Raw genomic sequence first — 21,445 nt, forward strand, 5'->3', positions numbered from 1 at the left:
ATTTTCGAAACATTTGTGTAAAGAAAAGCATGGCAACAGCTTCTAGAAGCACAAATACACCTTTGTATCAGTCGTCTTAGTTGTTCAGCTGCAGATTTAGTTTATATACTTTATATACTTTGGAAAGGAGTGATAGGAGAAAGGTGGCTGCCTAGTGTTCCAAGTTTGCTTTCAGCTTCAGCATATGTAGTGCTGAGGCAAAAGATTTAAATGAGCTCACAAGTAGTAATTCAGTTGACAATATGAAATGATCCTCGGTACCAGATGAGTCGATAGCTGCAGCAGTCAGTTCTCTGTCTTCATGAAGCATCCTTTTCAAAGTGTTCTTAATTCTCTTTTTTTATTCAGTAAATCAATTATGTCCTGATACTTATCATTTTACTTCAGTCATATAATTGAAAAGAAGGAATGGTGATTGAGGAAACTGGCCCTCCACGGTTTTACTGGAGCTAAAGGAAAATGACCAGGCAAGACAAAGAAAAGTTCAGCCTATTCCTTACTGGCATGCAGGCAGAAAGCACAATGTATTTCTCTGCACTGTCCCTAAGGAAAGATGCATTTCAAAACAGTATTTCTAAAAGGTCTCATGAAACCTTTGATGGCTTTCCTTCACAGAGAAACAAAATGTGCTCTCTGACAAGCCAATTTTTACTTTGTCTGTCTGCCTGCACATCAGTGGAAACAGAATTTCTGCACACAAACCATTAGAAAGCTATTAAAAGTTTATTTTATCTTTCAACATTTAATGCATTCATCCCCTCAATTGTGTGCAATCATAGGCAAGAAAAGAATATATAGATATGCAGACATTGAGGTCATTTTTGCTGTGATTCTTTCAGCTTTTATCAGCCACTACAGACTTAAAAATAAAATCCAAACGCCAGTGTTTGTAGTAGCATCTTATTGCCTGGTAAGCATTTGTGTATGTCATATTTGTTAGTGTTATTAAACACTGTTTTACCCTGAGTCTTGAGTTAACTAATTAACTCTGTTTTTGGAAGAAGAAGCAGGGAGAAGTGAGCAAATCAGCCACTGCTGACAGCACAACAGAGGGAACTCCTGCAGATGGCTTCACAGTCCTGTCCACAAAAAGTCTGTTTCTTGGCCAGAAGGTATGCTCATGCATTTTTATAAATGAATACTTAATTTTCTGTGCTGCTCAGGGAATAGCCCCTCCCACCACCCCCTACCCCCAGAATATCCAGGCACAATTGACATTCCTCCACTGCGTGTGTGGAGGTGTACGAAATTAGTTTATGAACACAGAAATTCTCTGAAACAACTTCTAGAACATTTAAAATATACAGAAATGAGTCTTCGTAAACCTACATCGTTAAATACCCAAATAGAAAGAAAGCCTGTGTGCTTGTAATCTATCTTGCCTTACTCACAGACAGCACAATTGCTACAGCGAAGCTTTTGCCAAAGACAAAACTACTGTAAGAATAAAATGGCTTTTCTGAAGGGCATCCCACCTCATTGCTGACGTGGAGGATGTGCAGTTTTTAATCAAAACCTCTTTTAGACCTTTGTTTATAATAGTTGTCTCGTGTTCTGTTCTATTTTTTTTTATTTTTTGCAATAGTTAATGCTGTGTAATAATGAATGATGCCTTTATGAAAAGCTCTAAGTCCATGATCTTTTTTTTTCTGTGAATATGCTTTGGGACATGGGGTGGTTTGATACAAACACATCTGTTTAAAAAGGCAATTCATTTGAAGAGACAGTTGAAGAAGTTAATTTGGTCTTTTATCTTGGAACCTGCCTTTAGTTTGCAATCCTAAATTTTATTAAGTAAAACTGCATCTTTCTTCTATCATTCAGTAATCAGATCATTGTGTTGTAAGTCATAAAAGATGAACCATTATTGTCCATTGTGGGGTGTATCCTCTGACCTGTTTTTATTTCATATTGAGGATGTTCTCCATTTATCCTTCCACAATTTGTTTGCTAATTTTAACGTGCATGAAAGTAACATTATTTCTTGTAAGACTTCTTGTTTTCCACTGTCAATTGTACACTTAGAGCCAGATTATGAGATCAGTAGGGGTTTTTTGTTCTTTGACTACCTCTAGGGGAGTGGTTTAGAATGTAATTTTAAAGACTTGCAGATGACTGAATTAGAACCCAAAACTTACAGACTAAGTCACTGTCTGAAGAAAGCTAAGTGTGTAAGACTTCTGGGTCTGACTCTGAGTTCCTTGAACTCACCATAAGAAATCTTTAATAGGAAGTAATGTCGTGTTCTGACTAGACTGGCCCTGCAGATCAATGGGTCTTTGTGACTGGGCTCAAAGGAAGAGAGTTGTGAACTCCAGAACTGCTTAAAGCAGTGATGAGCAAAGCCTCTGTCTGTTGTGGAGTTTTCCAGCAGTACCTTGTATGGGAAATGGGCTTTCTGGCTTGCTCGTACTCCTGTGAGTGCAGCTCCAGATCACTGGTGCTTTGTATCCATCCTCACGCTGGTTCCTCATCTGTTAGTGCTGCGTTTTTTACCATTGACGCTTCTAACAAATATAAGAATGTTCAGTATCTTGTTATGTGTCACTGAAAAATGAAACTCTTGGATGCTCTGATGTACCCCCAAAATAGCACATTTAGACCAATCTGAATTCTTTCAAGCACTCATGTTAGGAATGAAGAAGAGAGAGCCTAGAGTACAAAATCTTTGCCCTTTGGTGATCAGGCATCTTATTTAGCATACAAAGAAAAGACATCCCTATTATGCTGGCTTATTCCTAGAAATATTTTTAAAGTGTTCTACAGAATACTGTGCACTACAATAATAATTTGGAAAATTATTCTCCAAAGATGCCTTTTCCATATGATCAAATATTTATTTTCTTGTGATTTAAAACAAAACAAAAGCAAAGATAAAATATTCAGCCATGGAATCAGTGGGACTTCAGTGCTCCCTGTCCCCTAAACTTGGGCTGGGCCAGAGCATGTGCTGCCATGCAGGTCTGCAGCCTGGGGACTCACTGCCAGTTGTGGGGGTTTATAATTATTTGTGACGTGGAAATCCCAGATAATTGTTTGTTTATTTTGGAAATTTAGAAACGAAATGTAACAATTATGTTTAAAAACTGCTGTGACATTGAATCAATTAAATGCTTCTACGTAGCCACTTCTATATGCAGTTGATGTTTAAAAAGATAATATTGACTTTAAAATGCCTTAAATTAATGCCACATGGTATTCATAAACATAACGATGAGAATTTTCTTCAATAGCTGTTGGAGATAACAGTGCTGTGGTTTGATTCCTTAGGCTCCTGCATGGTGCTTATTTTGGGAGTGTGTGAGGACAGAAGGTGACTGCCTGGTTGCAGGATGTCCTTTCTTCCATTCAACATAGCCTCACTTCTAAACAGCACTTTGAGGGAGGGAAAGGCTTCTCTCTGGGGTCAAGAAGAAGCCAGGTGGTTCAAATCAGGCCTGGGATATAGGACTCCTGGCTTCTGGATTTGGCCAGTTAAGAGATTCGGTGAATCACCTCTTCTCTCCCTGTTGCTTTCCCTCCATTTATAGAATGGCGATACAACTACACTCCTTACATGGATGGCAGAAAAGCTTCATGTGTTAAAACATTTTGAGCTGTTCAATTTGAAAGTAAAAATATTCCTATTGAGCATAGCTGGTTAATTAGTCTTGTATTTCTGTTCTGTGTGTTCTTAATGGAAAAGTGAGCTACAGTGCAAACTGTCAGACCTCAAGCCTGAGCATCAGAGTTTGGGCTTTCAGAAAAATAGCAGCATGTTGGCCTGCAAAATACATTTTCACTTTGCACTATGAAACTCATCCTAGGAAAACTTCCAATAATTTGAAAGTTGCACATGGATGTGCAAGTAGGTTTTTTGTAAGGGTGGCTGTTTAGAGATTCGTTTCTTCTGTCTAAAATAAATGCTTCATACTGTTAAAAAGTAAAATTGAGCAATTGCTCTATTTAGTTCTATGGGAAAATTTTGATTTGTGCTGTACTGTTTGACAGTCAGCAAACACTGCATTGCACAGCACGTGCAGAATTAACCAAATAACACTTAGCTGCCAACACAAGTCATCAGTAACGGGCAGCTTTTTAAGCATTTCATTGTTCCTGTTAAGTTGAAACTTTAAGTAGCAGCTGGCTGCTATGTAAATCCCTTCTGTAAGTAGGTGCAGAGATAATTTAAGGTCTGAAACCAACACACTGCACAGCTGATAAACCTGGGGCAAAAATTTGTAGAACTTGATTAGGGATCAAAAAGATTCACCTATAAAGTGGATGAAATGTGCGTAGGAACATACTAAAATCTCCACAAAACAGTCTTTTGGTGTGTGCATGTATTTTGTTTTTGGATATTTTTTATTATTACTATTTCAAAATTCATAGTTTATTTAATATTTTGGTTTGGTTTTATTTGACTTCCTTTTTTTTTTTTTTTTTTTTTTTTTGCCCTAAACAGCAGTTGCTTGTAGTCAAACTCAAGACTCAAACTCCAGTATGAATAACTCACCAGGTGTGAAGTATTAAAGGACTCTCAGCTATTTGGAAAGCAAGCTTGCTTCGATTTTTATTACAGACTCCCAGACAGACCCATACTTAAAACAGGGCTGAATTACACTCATTTTTAGCCAGAATCACCCTATTTTGAGGGAATGGAGTTTACTCAGGGGAATGTATGCAAATTACATGAAATTGCTGACTTTTAAAAAGAGAAAGAAGGTCAATTCATGTAATCACATGAATGAAACGGAAATATTTTTTTCAGAAAACTTAAATGGATGAATGTTGGCCTCCTTAAATGACCCATTCATTTGTATTGGTTTCATGAATTGATTTGTGTTCCCTATTAATAAAATCACATACAAGTGGAGAAGGCATAAAGAGTTAAGTTTACAGAATGTGGGTTACAAACCAAGAGATGAAATTTGGTTTTTGATGAGATTAATTGCTATGTTTGAATGTATATCTTACATTTCATATGTTGAGGATGGGGGCTTTGGGTTAGAAGGAAAGCCTCACTTAATCTCAGTTGGCTTGAAGACTTGCATAAATGAATGAGAACTTATTTTTTGTAATTGCTTTCCATGTGCCCCAATTAGCTGGTGAAACAATCATTTTAAAGGTGTATATGTATTGTAGATATAAACATAATTTATGACGTAGTTGTACTATTTGACATAACAGTGCCTATTTACAGTACTGGAGCAGAATGGCACCAGCAGAACTGTGTGTGTGAAAACCAAAGTGACTGCAAGGCAGGAGCTGGTGACAGTAGCATGGAAAGAAAAAAGAAGTGCAGCCTTTTATTAGGGTGGAGTTCTCTCTAAAGACAAGTGCCTCCTTTCCTAAAGCGCATGCCCAGGTTCACTGGCTTCAGTAAAGAGAAGCTGTGTCTTTCATCCAGTTTGAGTGCTGAACAGCCATGGCACATCCCTGCAGTGGGTGCATAAGAAATGATCAGGGTGCCTTTCATCTGTCCTTCAAGAAGAGACAAATACCTTTTTTATAATGCTGAAACAAGAACCTCAAATAGAACTCAGCACAAAGCCAAAATAGGGCCTTGTTGGTAGGTACATTTATTTCCTCCCAGTGTCAACAGTGTTTGAGTCTTGGGTTTGATGTTTTTAATTGTTTAATTATTATTATTTTTTTTTATAACAGCCCTCCTTTATGACTTGCCTTTTATTTTGCATATTTGTTTGCAGTGATGCTATCTCCATCTGTGTTGCAAAGCTCACTTTTCTGCAGCTTCTCTGTGATTTCCCAGCTGTCCTGTTATTTCCCACCTCATGCTTTTCTTTTCAGCTGAACCTTATTCACAGTGAAATCAGTAATTTAGCCGGCTTCGAGGTGGAGGCCATTATCAATCCTACCAATGCTGACATTGACCTTAAAGATGACCTAGGTAAATGGGGCATGGGTTGACACAACTAATGGTCACATGGAAATTATGGAACCCAGAATTTACTCTCTAGGGCTTCGTTCATTAAATAAGAGCCAAAATTCTAATCTTCCAGGTTCTCTCTTGTTGAAGAACTACATTCAAAAGACATTTTCACCAAATCTGAAAACTTGCAACTACTGCTAGTCTTCGAGTTGAATTCAATTTTAAAAAAAATCATTTAAATTCTTTTCCATAATGATCATATGTGACTGTTAGCTATTTTGGGGGGTTTTTATGTGGCTTCTTTGAGGACTAAAATACTTTTTTTGTCAGGTTGTTTTCAAAATAAGCAGTTTCTCCATTCTGACTGCAGTCTCTGATGTTATTTCTTTCTCTGATACTCAGAGTAGGCACAACACTTTTTAAAGAAGAATGATTAGATGATCAACTATACCCAAATTTTCTGTATCTTAATTTCATGTGTGATTCAGTCAAATTATTTGTTTCAATTCTGTTTAAGTTGCTCCCCATCACGATCACATTCAGCTGAAAACAAAAACTGATAGTATACAATGCTGAACTTGCAGATACTATCATTGATGTTGTATCATTTTTAAACCTCCTCCTGTTCCAGATTCATCAACTGTCTGTTCTTCAGCAAGCATAAAAGAAAAATTAACTTTCCACACATTATGTACTGCACTCCACTGTTATTTCATTATACCTGCTGTTGCTTTTTTAATGGAATGCAACCCATAATTCTGCTACTGCATTTCCTGTATGTAATTTAACAAGATAAAGATTCAAGAAGGGTCATTTAAAATGAGTCTCTCGGATACATGTATGTTTTTACACCTGTGTCTCATCCTTTGCAACACACAATTCGAAAATATTCTTTACCTTTAAAATATAAAGTCAATCATTTACACATTTTGAATCAAATTCAGTAAAATCCTGCCATAAATTGCTTCCTCCATTTGAAGGAAAATGTCGGTTTTAGAAACCAAGTAATGAATTGCTATGCATATGAAGATGAGTTCCTGTCAGCTTATTGATGCTGACAAAATGGAGAAACTAGTTATTTTGTTTGGCTTGACAATCATGAATTTCTTTTTTTAAACAGATTCCATATTTTAGTGTCATGCTCTGTGGGGAACTAGTTGTTCTAGGATGCTGCCAAGTGAAATGGGGTGTTAGCTGATCTTAAATCTTTGGAAATGATCTCGTGTGATTGCTCTGACTTGTCATTTTAACATTTATTTGATCATGTCGTACTCAATATTCCTCCTCCTGTTCCCTACACCCCTTTCTCTACACACACCTGCACACACCACTCAGCATTACTCCTTTGGCGCAAGGTTTGGAGATGTGAAGGTAGGAAAATAATGGACGTTGGTACATGTGTAAATGTAGAGCCTATGCTGGGTCTCTGTCCAACGTGGTTGATATACATCTGTTTACCTGTTGTAGTTGCAAGTTGTACAGGCTGACATTGCCACGATCGACAGTGATGCTGTCGTTCACCCGACAAACTCTGACTTCTACACCGGTGGTGAAGTAGGTAATGGAAAGTTCAGTGCTGCGGAGTTTGTATGTGTGTGCATGGTCAATCAGCAGCCACAAGCTTGTTGTAGCTATGCAGATTTGCATTTATTTCTCACTTCCAGCAGTCCTGACTGATAGCGAAAAGAAACGAGTTGTTGCAAACTCAGTAGGCATTTCTGATTTTTAATCACCAAATCAGACTTTCAAAAGTAACGATAGAATGCACTGCCAAAATTTGAAGTGCAAGAACAGCATATGTACAATACAGGCATGCGACCAAGGAAAATGAACTACAACATTGTATGACATGGAATACAGTTTATGCCTTGATCTTTAGATTTCTGGCCAGTTCCAGTACACTCCCTCCATGCCAAGTTTCAGATGTTCACATCTGACATGCTGGATCTAGCCCACCTTATTTTCTGAGCACTCTTAAGATGGATTTGTTTTTTCATGTTTTAACTCGTGGACCAATTACCTTGTAGCCCTGCTCAGTGGTTGCTTGTGTCACCGGCACGTGGATAAACGCACAAGACACATTTTTCATACAGTTAGTCATCTAAGCTACACTGATGAGTTAAGGTATTATATATTATAGACGCCTTCAATTGTTATCTCTGCTTTGCCCTGAGTAACTCCTATCTTGGTTATACCTTTAATACTTTGAAGGATGTTACCAACAGGTAGCCGTGCTTTATCTGATCTGCCTTAGTAATTTCAGAAGGCAAAATCAGAATTGGGCTGAATGTGGAAGCTGCTGATTAGGGTGATGACACCATACTTAAATAAATGAGCTGCACGATCCCAGCCTCTTACATTTCCTCTTGGCTTCATCTTCACTGCACAAAGGGTCTCCCTTGTGGAGGTCCCTTGTCCCATTGCAGGTCAGCAAGCCTTGCAACACCCGTTGTTTCCTAAGGAGCTCCGTTCTGAGTAAGGCACAGGAGAACGCAGCCCTTTGTGGCCTGTTAGAGCGGGAACAGCTGCGACTTGGCTGGCTAAACGTTATGCAGAGACATGAAAAAAAGTGTCATAACTCCCTTTATCTGAAGGATATGTGTCTAAAGCCTGTCAGGCTCATTTAGACAAGGTGCTTGTCTCCTGCCCTTTGGCAGAGAGATGCTCAAGAAGCTGCTCTACAAAGACAATTTTCTCTCAGAGCTGCGCTGCTCGTACCTTAGCGTAGGTTCCTGTTGCCTCTGACTGCTGTAAGAAAGAATAGAAGTGCACAAATGCCTAGCTTCCGGTGATTAACTTTTACCCATCTAAATCTATTTATTTTTTAATTATTTTTTTTTGTTGTTGTTGTTTTTTTCCCCTAACAATGTAAGTGTACTGGGGGCTTACCCTGAGAATTTTAGAGCCTAAATTTCTGCTAACGCTGTTTTCAACACTGATACCAATGCCTGCTTCAAAAGCATGAGATAATGACCTTATTCTCATGGGAGTGGCACATATTTATGCCTGTGAGCAAATAAGCTACTAACCTTGAAGCTCTGAAGCAAGACTTCCGTCAAGAAACTTGCTAATGTGGTGGAAAATGATTAAAGGCAATGTGTCCTTTCCAATTGACAACATAGTCCTGAAATATAATTTCAATATAAATGAAAGATAATTTCAATATAAATCCTCACTATTAATCGGAAGAACATAACTGAGAAGTAAGTGCAGAAAACACCACTGATACCACATATGTTCTTCTTTCAACCATATCTGCAAGAGCTCAGTGAAATGAGCTGACAGGGTGGTTCGTTGCTTTTAATTATAAATTAATTCCCAGTAGAAGGGAAAAAGCTGATCCTTTTAGATTGAATTAGGAAAAACTAGGCTAAATTCCATTAAATGTACAACAGCTTTGCAATGGCAAGGAGATGACCTAGTTAATAGATCTTTTCTGTTCCTAGGTTCTGTTCAAGGCTTAATTATGTTTCCCCTTGAAACAAGAAAATCTAAGGATTATGAATGTCATGGGTTTGAGGACTGATCTGAGTTCATGGACTCAAGGGGAATATAACTGGAATGCATATACAGATCTGAGCAGAAGGGATATGGAAATACATACAACAGAAATACAGCTAGAGTGGAAAACTGTTTCTTTCCCTCCCTATCCCTTCCCTTTCAGAGGGATTTTACAGATCGCTCATGTCAGCCACATCAGGTAAAGAGGTTCAGCCACGGCTGCTGTAAAGGCAGTGCTCCTCTGAGCCACCAGCCCTGGGCACACCTCTCTTCATAGCCTGCTCTCCTAGGACACCTTGCTGCTGTAGTTGAGCCGTTGCTGTCTTACCTAAGAGATTTGCTAGATGGTGCCTTGTACTCAGCTGCACAGCTAACTGAACTTCATAAAAATCTTAGTGTGGAATTTGTCTAAATAAGCTTACACCAGAGTATTTACATAAAAAAAGCTTAATTGAGTCCAAGGAGCAAATTACACTCTGACTTACACAGTCTGATTTGCAATTCTGAATTAGTTACAAAAAAAGCAAAGTATGAGATGTACACTTCTAAATTATGCTCAGGATTGTACCCCAAAAGCAACAAACCAATAGCAAAATAGAGGCAGGGTCAGTTTCTGAATGAGCAAACAAATGCCTTCTTGTTTTCAAGAAACTTTTAATAGTCATTTTGGATGAAATTTAGCAACGGGGTCAAAACGAAAGCATCTGGCAGTCCTCTTAGTTCTCAGAGCTATAACTGTTATTTATTAAGCTGAACCTTGGAGGAGGGGCTCTGCTTCATTGAGCATACAGTATGTGCACTTCCATCAGAAAAATGAGTTTTTTCTTTCTCCATCAGTGAAAGTAAGGGGCTTCACTAAATAAAAGCCTAGATCCTTAGAGATCCTAGTTCTGAATTTTTGGAAATCAGTTTTGGAAGTAATATCTGAAATCAGAGCCTTTATGATACCACTGCTTTTTACTTATCTGCCTTAATAATTAATATGCACAGCGCAGAATTATTTGGGATGCTTATGTAGTTAGGAAAATGCTTTCTTGGGCTGTTTTTTCTTATACATATGTTTATACCTAAAACTAGAGCTGCAAAATAAGATCTAAACCATTTAGTGATGGACTGCCTTTGGTAAAAGCATACCTTTTGGTTGCCTTGAAACACTGCACAGCTCTTCTCCTCCCAAAATGACTTTGTCCAGCTCCTTAGCTGTAGTCAGAGAAGTTCATTGGAGGAATATGTTCCTTAGAGATTCTCCTTATTTCTGAGGCTCTTCCTCTTGGTTAAAGGTGGCTCAACAAGCTGGGCAGTTACCAAGTAAAGCAGCCCGCTGCACTCACGAGACTGTTTCATTCCTGGTGCCACCTGTTGGGGTCAGGGACCAAGATCAGGTGAGTTTCAAATTCTTATTGTGGCAAATGGCTCTTTAAAAACATTTATAAGAGAGAGGGGAAATGAATCTTAAGGGAAGGAATTATGGAACTTCAATCACTTTTGAGCTAGCACATTCTTCTGCAGCATTTCACATTGACAGATGCTCATGATAAGGAAGGAGATAGGGATGTCATGTCAGATGTTTTGACATTAAAATCAGTCTGAGGATGTTAGCAAGGGATACAGATGGAAAGTTTTGGGGTTCTTAGGGTTGTCTTTTTGTTGTTGTTTTTTTTTCGTTGTTGTTGTTGTTATCATTGTTGTTTTTAATGAATAGCTAACTCTGAAGTCCCAAAAGGTTTAGATCTTACTTTGCAGTCCCCCAAAAAAAATATTTGGGCAGAAATACCTAGAATGATGTAATCACAAATAATGATAAGTCTTCTCTGCTGTGGGAAACCTGAGATGAAAGGAATAAAATAACAATTCTCTGTTCAGGAAGCACTTTGGAAAAGAAAGGTGGCAAGGAGTTTGTGGAAGCTGTCATTGAGCTTCGGAAAAAGAACGGGCCCTTGGACATAGCTGGAGGTGAGGCTCTGCGCTTCGGAACACACGTGGCTCAGCCAGCCACACATCCCAGCACACTGCTTGGCTTCCTGCTGTGCCCAGCCATCACTGCTGGTTATGTTGTTATCTGCACTCTCCAAACTTATAATACACACATTGCATCTTAAGCAGCCATTACCAAAGTAACCAGAAAATGGCACAGTGATGTGATATTACAACGAACAGCAGGCTGTTCACAGATGCACACATACACAAGGAGGGTTGATCATTAAGGGTACACTTCCTAAAAGCAATTAATTGGATACTTATTTATCAGAGTGGTTGAATTCAACTCTGTTAGATGTCTGCTTTGCCAAAATGCCACTGACTTTCACTGAGCTTAAGCACGTGCTTCAAGTCAAGCACCTGCTTAAGTACTTCATTTAATCAGTGCCAAAATAATCACTGTAGAAGCTTATGATTTTTTGATGTCTGGTTATCAAATTTTATGCAATATTTGAGAAAAATCTACTATAAGAGTACTAACATTTGGTAATGGCAATTTGACACCATCTGTGATATTGCTGATACATGCTGGTTCATATAGAATGTTGGTTTTGCCATCTGTGTTTATGCTATAAAAATAAATACAGTACATGCAGTTTTGTAAGCCAGTTTTGACTAAAGCTGAGGGAGAGATGAAAGACTTCAACTATGACAGAAGGAATTGTGACTGTTTGCTTCTGGTGCTTCGTACAGATTTCTTCCTTGCTTTTTAAAAACAGTCCTCGGTTTTCCTCGGAATTTTTGCTTTGCTAAAATATTTGGAATCTCTCTTTTTTCCCCCCCCTTATCTACATTACTCCTTATCAACTCACCAATGAGCAAGACAAACTGTGCTCACAAACAGATTGCAATTTGGAGGAAAAAATAAAAAAGGTGTTTCTCTCAGACGTCAGTGCACCCCTCAGATCTGAGCACTGCATGGCAGTCTCACCCTGTGGAGAGCTACATTCTACCCCACAGAACCTGACTGCTAGAAAAGACTGTGCACGAGTCAACTTCCCCATTAATGGATATGCAGTTGTCAGATTTCTCAATAATAAGGGTATCCCTTTTAATAAAATAACCAGGATCCTTACCTGGACCATGACTGTAACTAGCACAGAACAATGCAGTGGTTCTTTTTGTTTGTTTCCCCTTTCAGAACGTTTGCATTTAAAGAAAGGGGCAGCTGCTCTGGGTAATTAACAACTGTCTTCAACAGAATCCTAATTGAGTTAATGACTACTCTAGAATACACTCCCTGTCTGAGGAATACTGAAGTTGGTGATGTATATCAACATGGCATTTTATTTTTTCAGTGTGAAGGAATTATCAGCACTTCACATCTGACTGGAGATATGTCAGCTGCTTTTATGAGATTTCTCTTGGATTTATGATGTAGTCTGGATCTGCCAACATTTTAGTTGCCTTTAAGGACAAATTAAAGTTGCCTGGAGTTGAAGTTGTTCAATGTGTTCAGGATCTACAAATCCAGAACATCAGCCCTTGTGCTTCCATTGTCCTTTCAAATGTATTCTTCTGATGAGTCACTCAGAATGTCACATGACAAAGTCTATTTTCTCTGTATAATAGCACCCAAAGTTCTCTACTGTATTTAAATTAAAAAAACACTTCATAAAGATTCCAGAATGAAGAAGAGGATGCCTGGCCTCTCAGCACCTTTACAAAACTGATTTTTGTAAAGATTCCTGGTATTTTTCCTACTGTTTTGGAAGATACAAGCTTTTGTTTTTAACCTGTGTTTTTGCAGTCTTATATTATTATATCCCATAGTCTATTAGAGGGCTGACCCTTGGTGAAGGTTCCATGCATGATCCTGTAAGACAGTGACAAGTTTTTAATTGCAGCTGCAGACCTGTGAGTTCAGCTGCCATTTCTGATGCTCTTATTCTGCTTTCTGGAGACTCGCTGGCTGTCAGTGGGCAGTAGGCAGGTGCTCCTTTGCCTTGGTAATCCTTCTGTGTCCCTGCCAGCATCCTGGTGATAGCATGCAATTGGTGTGGTTAAAGTTCCCTGTACATACAAGGCCTCAACTGTTGGTGTATAAACAGTGTGAATCAAATTTTGTAAAGCTATTATTGCACCCTGTCCAACTGTCTGTCAAAAACATGGAAAAAAGAGTCACTTAAAAGTGGCATTGTGTAAGCAGTCTCAGCTCAGATGACCCATTCACAAAAAAAACTTGAATAGAACTGGGTCCAAAGTTAGGACATCACACAAAATATCTTCTCTGCTATTACTCAGAAACAAAGCTGGAAGCAAAAGCTTTAGTTTATCTCTTTTCCAGCCTTTCTTGCCAACTTGTGGAACACTAAAAGCTCCAAACTGATCCAATTTGGGTTTCATTGTTATCAGAGGTTAGCTGGAAAAAAAATGTATAGCAAAAGTAGCTGAAGGTCACACAAGTCATAACTCCAGCAGGGCAGCATCCTAATACTTATTGTAGCTCAGCTTTAAACTCTGAACCAAAGCAAGATCATCCCTAGAACGGATTTACATTCTAAGAGATTACTGCCTTTTTTCTCAGACATTACACAAATTTCCACAATCCCCAGTATAAATGCACTTCCTTTGATGTCAGTCATGAATTCTTTCTCTCCAAAATAAGCTCAATTATAGTTATGATTTATAAATTACCATGGCAAAGTACAGCTGGAAATAGGAAAGTCTCTGTAATCATGTTGTTATATTTTAAAACTGTGTGATTTCTAATCTAAAACACTCAGAGGGGATAAAGGAATATCTGTCGTTTGCTATTTTAATCACATATGCATTCTTTTAATGCTATGAGAGGAAAGAGTTATGTTTCACTTTCATTTCTTACTAGCTGTTGTCAGTGCTGGCCATGGATTGCCTGCAAAATTTGTGATCCACTGTAACAGCCCAGGCTGGGGCTCAGACAAATGTGAGGAGCTGCTGGAAAAGACGGTGAAGAACTGTTTGGCTCTGGCTGATGAAAAGAAGCTGAAATCAATTGCATTTCCTTCAATTGGCAGTGGCAGGTAAGGCTGTTACACAAGCCTGATGCTTGATACTGACCACGTTTTCTAAGTGTTATAGGTCCTGTTACATGTTCCTGTCTCTTCTTACATAAAACCCATTTCTACCATGCTAACTTCATTCTTGTTCGTTCATTTCAGTTCCCCAAGTTGTTTCTTCTAGGTTCCTTCAAGCTCCACATGGAGCCTGTAGTATTTTCCCTAGTAACAGTTAAACTTTGGCACATCTAGCATAATCCCTGCAATCTTAAATCATACAAACAGATTAAAGACCAAAAGTGACTTTTAACAATGTATCAGCTTGAGATGTAGAGGAAATAAAGTTTATTCTACGTGGTTTTAGCACGTAACTAAACCTACTACAGTTTTGGGATGGCTAGAAGACATCTTAGCATTGTGTAAGCAGCAGACCTGAAGAGCCTTGATTCTCAGGATTTGCAGAGTCAGTTCAAGCTTTCACCCCAAATCCATAAACTAAACTCCACAAAGTTTACATCATGGGACTCTTCCAGAAAAAAAGTTATCTTAAAGCCTTTGCCAAGATTTTTAAAGCCTAAGTCTAAAGTTAAGTTCTCTAGCTTTGTGCAGAATGCTCGATGCCATTAGAAAGTTGAATAATGTTCTTAAGAATCTAAATATAGACTAGAATTTCGGCGAACTTGGATTTGGGAAGAGAAGGGAGGTTTGAAACATATGGCCTTTGATGGCTCACTATGAAGACCTAATCTATGCTGAATTACACAGTAGTATATTTAACCCTAAACAACTGCCACTTTCAAAGTTGCCATGAAAGAAGTTGGCTGATCTTCTGCAAGAATGTTCTTCCCATCTTATGATGCTGGATTCATCTGTGCATGTTCTTTGTAGAGCAGAAAGCACGGCTTGAGCTTTAGGGTGAATAACTATAAAGAAACAGAAGTTTCACTCGGATGATAAATACAAGTGTCTTGCATCAGAAAAAGCTCCAAATAAGGCTGTTTTGAGTGGGTGTCACTTTACAAAGTTTGCTTCTGTTACTTCCTTAATACTGTGATGCAGTGGAGGATCCATACTGACCTGTTGAATTGATAGCTGTTGGTTTGAAGACTACTCAGTGAAATGAGTAGTAGTAGTTCTGCTTTTCTGCAGAATAATCCAAAATCCACGAACTGGGCTGTTCTGTAAACTGCCCTTCTGGAGAAACTGTGCTGTTCCACAGACTGTAGAGTAGCTAAGGAATTCAGTATGTAGGTGCCTAAAGCAAGGCTATGAGAAGCATGTTCCACAGATCTCCTTTTTCTGGAGAGCACCCATTTCAGACTGTTGTTGCAAGGCAGTTAATTGATACTGGGTGATGATGAAACCCTGAATAATCATAAGATCCACATTCTGTTATGAAATCCAGTTACTGACAGGCAAGATCTGCGGCTGTGTTCAACTTGGCATATGCATGTTGCTCTCACTCAAGCCAATTGAAGTGGTGCTTTTAAAACATGGAGAGAAATCAACTGGCGTGGAGAAACATATGTTGTTTATTTTCCCTTTTTTCTTTAATTAGAAATATTCAAGCATAAATTAGTTTTTGAGAAAACAGTATATTCTGACAGTACTCTTTACTTGCTTTTTTATGAAGTCAGAAGTGTTAAAAAAGTAAAGCTTTCAAAGACAGCAAATACCAAAGACACCACATGTATGCAGCTGTTCTAGTACAGACATCTGTCAAGCAGACATCACCCAATAAATCCACATAAACAGTTTCATTCTCTTTTATAGTTGAGGAATGGGATTACATGAGGGCAGTTCAAATAAATCATGGGGGAAAATAAAATAGCATACTTGTAGCATTCAGAGGGCCAGATGCACAGCTACAGCCAACTCATGGCAAGCACTAACTGGGTGCTGTACAAAGGTAGCCTGGAGTTCAGTCTGGTAGGGCCAGCAGTAGAACACAGAAAGAAGAGTTTGAGAGTGAAAATAAAATAACCCTCAAAGTGGGGGTTTCATACTGAGGAGGCTCTAACATTGAACAGAATTGGCACCAACTTGGCTGAATTCTCCAACAGCCTTTTCACAAGACCATAACTCAGACAGTAGATCATTGTAAGAGGCTTCTGTTTCACCTTGCAGCCCGTACGTGGCCACTGGTCAGCATCCTACTTCTGATTTTCCCCCTCTCCATCTGTTTATTTCCTCCACAGTGGTCCTAAACAACTCATTTTATTCAGCTTCCCTGTGGGCATGCCTCCCTTTGATCAGTCTGCTCTTCTCTCTTTCACCCTGTTGTGACCACCTTGCAGGAACATCAAGGAAGTGGAAGCTGTATGACTTCATTCATGTCATGAATCCATTTTAAACAACTCAGAAACAGGGTATACCTTGATTTTTATGTTCTCCTTCATGACTGGTCCTTCTTAGGAGCAGAATTCCTCAGATGTCTGCTCTCTATATATGTCAGGATGCAGCATTCATAGTTAACAAGCAAACAATCAGATGTGGAGGCATACTGACTCCATGCCCTTTTCTGTGTGTAAGCCAACAGTAGGAAGTAGCTCTGGTGTTGAAACTGCTGTCAGATCACACAGCTCATTCTCACCAGCCAACTCAGTCAGCTTTGGAAATGTACAAATGTTTTCAGAATGTTTTTTTTTCCCCTCTTCTGCTCCAACAAGGGAAAAAAAGTGCTCTTTTTCAGAATAGAAAGAAGCAGCAGTACTATTCCATGTAATCATTCCTGAAATATCACATGTGATGTTATTCATGCCACCTGAAGACAGTACATTACAGGCAGCAGTACTGCAGAATTGCTCTTGGAGTGTATTTTGTGGTAAGGTAATGTGCAGTGAACTGTCTATGACATAGGCAATTGCCTTTCTCATTCTGTGTCCTACTGCATATAATGAGAGTGAGAGTTCAGTAATGTTTTATTATCAGTTTGATGCTTCAGGGGGCAAATACTAAGTCATGATGCACCTGTTAATGGCAGAGGTGAATTGAGCCCAGCTTCTATTCTACGTTTCTTTAAGTTTATGAGGAAACTGAGAAATCCATCCATCTGTATGATCTGTAAGTTATTAATATTGCCCTATCTTATGTGTCAGTATTACACCCTTCAGTTGGCTCAAATGAAAGACTGTATTAAAGGTCATCGGTATTCTCTTTTACTTCACTTTCTAAAGCTTCCTTCAATAGAGAAATGTGATTTTTTTTTTTCCCTGTTTGTTCTCCCTTGGAGACTACTCACACTCTGCTTGAATTCAACAGCAGAGCTTCTGTTGACAGAAGTGTTTGAATTCTGGAATTCTCTTAAGTTGTACCATTCCTATCATTACCACATTCCAATAGTGTGATGAGTGCTGAAACAAAGACACATCTCTCAAAGCTGCTAATCACTATAATACATGTAACGTGATGGAAATCACAGCAATGACAGCAGAGCAACAAGATCCCTAACTCCAACACAACAGCAGTAAGCACAGAAATAAGAGAAATCAGCTGCTTAACTTCAGAAGGACTCAGGTACACAGGGATCTCCAGAGAGATCCCTTTGCTTCCACTGCCAACCCTTAAATGAGATCTGGGAAGGGGTGGATCCTGGCTCCAGCCTTTCCATCACTCAGGTACACTGCATGCACATGAGCTCCCTTGTGTTGGCCCTGCCTTCCCACCAGGTGCTCCATCACTGCTTCAAGACAGGACTTAGCATTTCCACTACAGATGTAGCAATATGGTTATGTCTCTTTAGAGATTGGCTGAATTGACGGAGCTGTGGGACTTGTACAGAAATAGTTTCTGTGAAGATATTGTTCTGAACTATAATGAAGAAAGGAGAAAGAAGATATGATTTGTAGTAAGGCAAAAGATCGGTAGTGATCTATAGAGAAACAAAAGAGGATGATATGCTTGGAAAGTACAATCTTCACAATCAAGGAAAACATGTGTAACTTTGTCATCCCTTCCTCTGCTCCTTGCACGTCTCTTTTTATTGATCGCATCGTTAAATTAATTCCATTGCTATATTGTTTGTGTACATAACTCTTAGAAAAATGAATCATGCTTATCAAACCTGTCACAGACACGTTTGTACTGTGATTTCAAGCATCTGTATCATCCAGTGCTGCTCTCCATGGCTCCCCTCATGGCAGCACTGATTTCATGTGGTCTTCCAGTTTCAGCTTCCGTGCAGAGGATGCTGGCTCATACTGTTTCCAGGTAACAAGTAGCAGAGTGGGGTCATTGGATAAGCCTGATAGTACTTCCATTGGGCTTGCTCTGCCCCCTGTCACTGACACTAACCGAGCTATGTCTTCCTCTTTCTAAGCACGTGCAGCAGGAATTTTCCCTTGTCATGTGTAATTGTAAGCAACACACACACTTGGAGGAAATAACACGAACAAAATAATTAGTTCCATAGGCTGCTGTACTGTGTGCAGCAGCTGCATTCTGCTGACTTCCAGGTGGCTGTGGGTCTAGTCAAAAACAGCTATTGTTTTTTCCTTCTTCAAAAATAACAGTAATAAATTTGGGGAAAAAAAAAAATAAATCACTGACTTACAGAATTACAAGGAATAAAAAAGAAAAAAATCCCACTGTTGTCAAAATTACAGCTGTTACCACCCACCTCTGCCATTTCTGTATTGAAAATTCATTTGAGAATGGTTTTAGTACATCCTTATCACTGCTTGTCTAAGAAAGATTTGAGTAAATACACACTTTATAGCAGTAGTGACTGTCATATCTGTGAGTGCATGGTTTAGCTGCCCACTAGATGAGAACAATGGAGCCAGCAGATATTGAAGGGTTCAACCCATTAACGTGTGTGGACTCTGCATTCCTATTTTGGGAATGCTTTCTTTTGTTTGAACTTTTAAGTCTTGCCTAAACAAACAACTTTGTAGCTTCTAATTCAGATGGTAAACACTGGCTTTGTAGCTTTATTTACTGTGCTTCATTAGGGAAAAGCCTGAGCATTCCGTGCAAGTTTACACTATCAAAATCTTGTTCAGCAGGACTTGATTTTCTGTCTTTTCTTTTTTTTTTTTTTTTTTGTATCTCCTACTAGAAACGGTTTTCCAAAGCAAACGGCTGCGCAGCTGATCCTGAAAGCCATCTCCAGCTACTTTGTGTCAACAATGTCCTCTTCAATCAAGACGGTGTACTTTGTGCTCTTTGACAGTGAGAGTATAGGGATATACGTGCAGGAAATGGCCAAACTAGATGCCAACTGAGCATAGAAAGCTGCAGTACCAGCCCCTTTTTACCCTTCCTCTTCTCCGAAACCTTAACTCATTGTGAAGCAGAACATCCCTTATTTTAAATTTTGCTCATCTAGGGAAATAAAGGTGGTTTTTTGGATTTATTTTAGTTTTGTTTTTTACTTTCTAAAATGTTTTATGTTGGCACTGATAGTTGGCATTACTGCTGTTAATGCACTGTATACCAGGCATTGTCTGAACTTAGTGTAATCTAGGAGATTTTATAGTTTTATTTTAATGAAGTATGGATTGAAGCAGGAAGCTGTTAGGAAAATGTAGTCTTTTACTTGTGAAAGAAACAGGCCGACCCTATTTTGTAACTGTGTTGTGGTGCTTTATCAATACATCGAGTGGCGTTCCTTTCATTTTTTAAAAGAACAGATGCTATAAACCTAATTTGTGTTTGTTTATTGTCTTAATGATAAATCTGGAAGAAAAAGATACAGAGACCCTCTTGTCCTTAATTATATTTACAATTTTGAAATCGTGTGAATTGATTTAGTAAAATGTTTGAACTGTTGCTGTTGGTGTAGTGGAATTTTTCTCTTAAGTCTTCGTTTTTTAAATTCAGGGAAGTTAGCTGTGAGAATTACAGCAGATTTCTATTAGTAGCCTGGAATCTTGTCCGGAGATGTTGGGCATCTTATATGTACTGAGTGGATGTCTGCACACTCAGTACCTCTCACAACTGACCCTTTCTTCTGTGAGCATTCAGACTTTCCAGTTGGTGCTTCAGATCTCCCATAGGAGAAGCTGACTTAATTGGCTGCTTAGTGAGAGAGGTCCCAGCCTTTTAAATCAAGTAAGGCCTAGGGTTTTTTTTGAACTAGTTCCAGTCATTGAATATTGGGTTGTTTGAAGCCATTCTGTATTATTTCCAAATCTTTATGAGCCCAGTTTGTACTGGTTGCCATATCGCTTGCACAGCTGAAATCCATACCAACAAAAACCTTACGGAAGCCACTTGTTTTTGTACTTTGAGAAAGGAAAGGTTACACATTCAAAAGCATATGAATGCTCTCTGAAGAGGAAGCTCTTCCTTTGAAGTCTTTAGCCTGCTTTCTAGATAGTAGGCATACGTTTTCCATTTCTATTAAAAACTTCATTTGCTGATGAAAGAGTGCTTCGCATCCCTCCTGAGTTGATCCAGAGCAATGAATGGAACATATCTGACTGCTTTCAGTAAACTCAGTACCAAGTATTAAAAGCAGGTAAGCTTAAGCTCTGTCAAGATTTTGTTGTGTTTTTTTTGTTGTTTTTTTTTTTTTTTTGCATAGGATTGTGAATACTTTCAGCATTTGAGTGCTGTAGAGGATCAACAGTGACAACACTGGAAGGTAAAATTTAAAAAGCAGTGCTGTTCTAAGCAAGCAGACAGAGTTAGGAGCAGAGGGTGAATTAATTCTGAGCATCAAACACACAGGGTGTTTGACCACACTATGAAACTTGTTGAATTACAGTGTCAATCTTTAACAATAGCAGCTTCAGCAGCAATAAGGAAGGTAGCACACCTTAGCACTGAGTTGTTAATGGCACATTCCTATCCTTGTGTTGGTCCTCATGCAGACAACACGAAGCTGCACTTTCCACAACTATCACTAGGTGTCACTGAAAGGATTGAAAAGCAGAGAAAAGCATAGACAAGCATGTAGGAGGGGGTCCTGAGGAGACACCTGGTACGAGAAGGACACTTCCTTTTTCATTGCAGAAGGAACGTGTGCATCCCAACAAGTGTGTACCCAACAGATTACAGCTCCTTGGTCTCTTTACACATTACAGTAAATTCTAAAGTGCAGTCTTTTTTCTCCCCTTCAAATTACATCAACAACAGAAAAAAAAAAAAAAAGTATTTAAAATACCACTGG

The 21,445-nt window shown here is 38.8% G+C and overlaps 1 protein-coding gene across 6 annotated transcripts in view; it reads left to right on the forward strand.

Annotated features, from left to right (window-relative positions):
* Nucleotides 1-20,100, forward strand: part of MACROH2A1 (macroH2A.1 histone) — a 44,566-nt gene extending 24,466 nt beyond the window's left edge. Inside the window, exons 5-9 of one of the 6 annotated variants that reach the window (XM_031598389.2) lie at nucleotides 1,005-1,112; nucleotides 7,340-7,430; nucleotides 11,237-11,326; nucleotides 14,178-14,352; nucleotides 19,388-20,100. In XM_031598389.2, coding sequence (XP_031454249.1) covers nucleotides 1,005-1,112; nucleotides 7,340-7,430; nucleotides 11,237-11,326; nucleotides 14,178-14,352; nucleotides 19,388-19,553 — 630 coding nt within the window. In that variant the 3' untranslated portion in view covers nucleotides 19,554-20,100. Of the gene's footprint in view, nucleotides 1-1,001; nucleotides 1,113-5,790; nucleotides 5,891-7,339; nucleotides 7,431-10,653; nucleotides 10,756-11,236; nucleotides 11,327-14,177; nucleotides 14,353-19,387 lie in introns of those variants that run through there. The other 5 variants (XM_031598386.2, XM_031598388.2, XM_031598387.2 and 2 more) reach the window with 5 other exon arrangements.
* The last annotated feature ends 1,345 nt before the right edge of the window (nucleotides 20,101-21,445 follow it).

This window comes from Phasianus colchicus, chromosome 15, assembly GCF_987193195.1.
Source record: "Phasianus colchicus chromosome 15, bPhaCol1.hap1.1, whole genome shotgun sequence".
NCBI lineage: Eukaryota > Metazoa > Chordata > Aves > Galliformes > Phasianidae > Phasianus > Phasianus colchicus.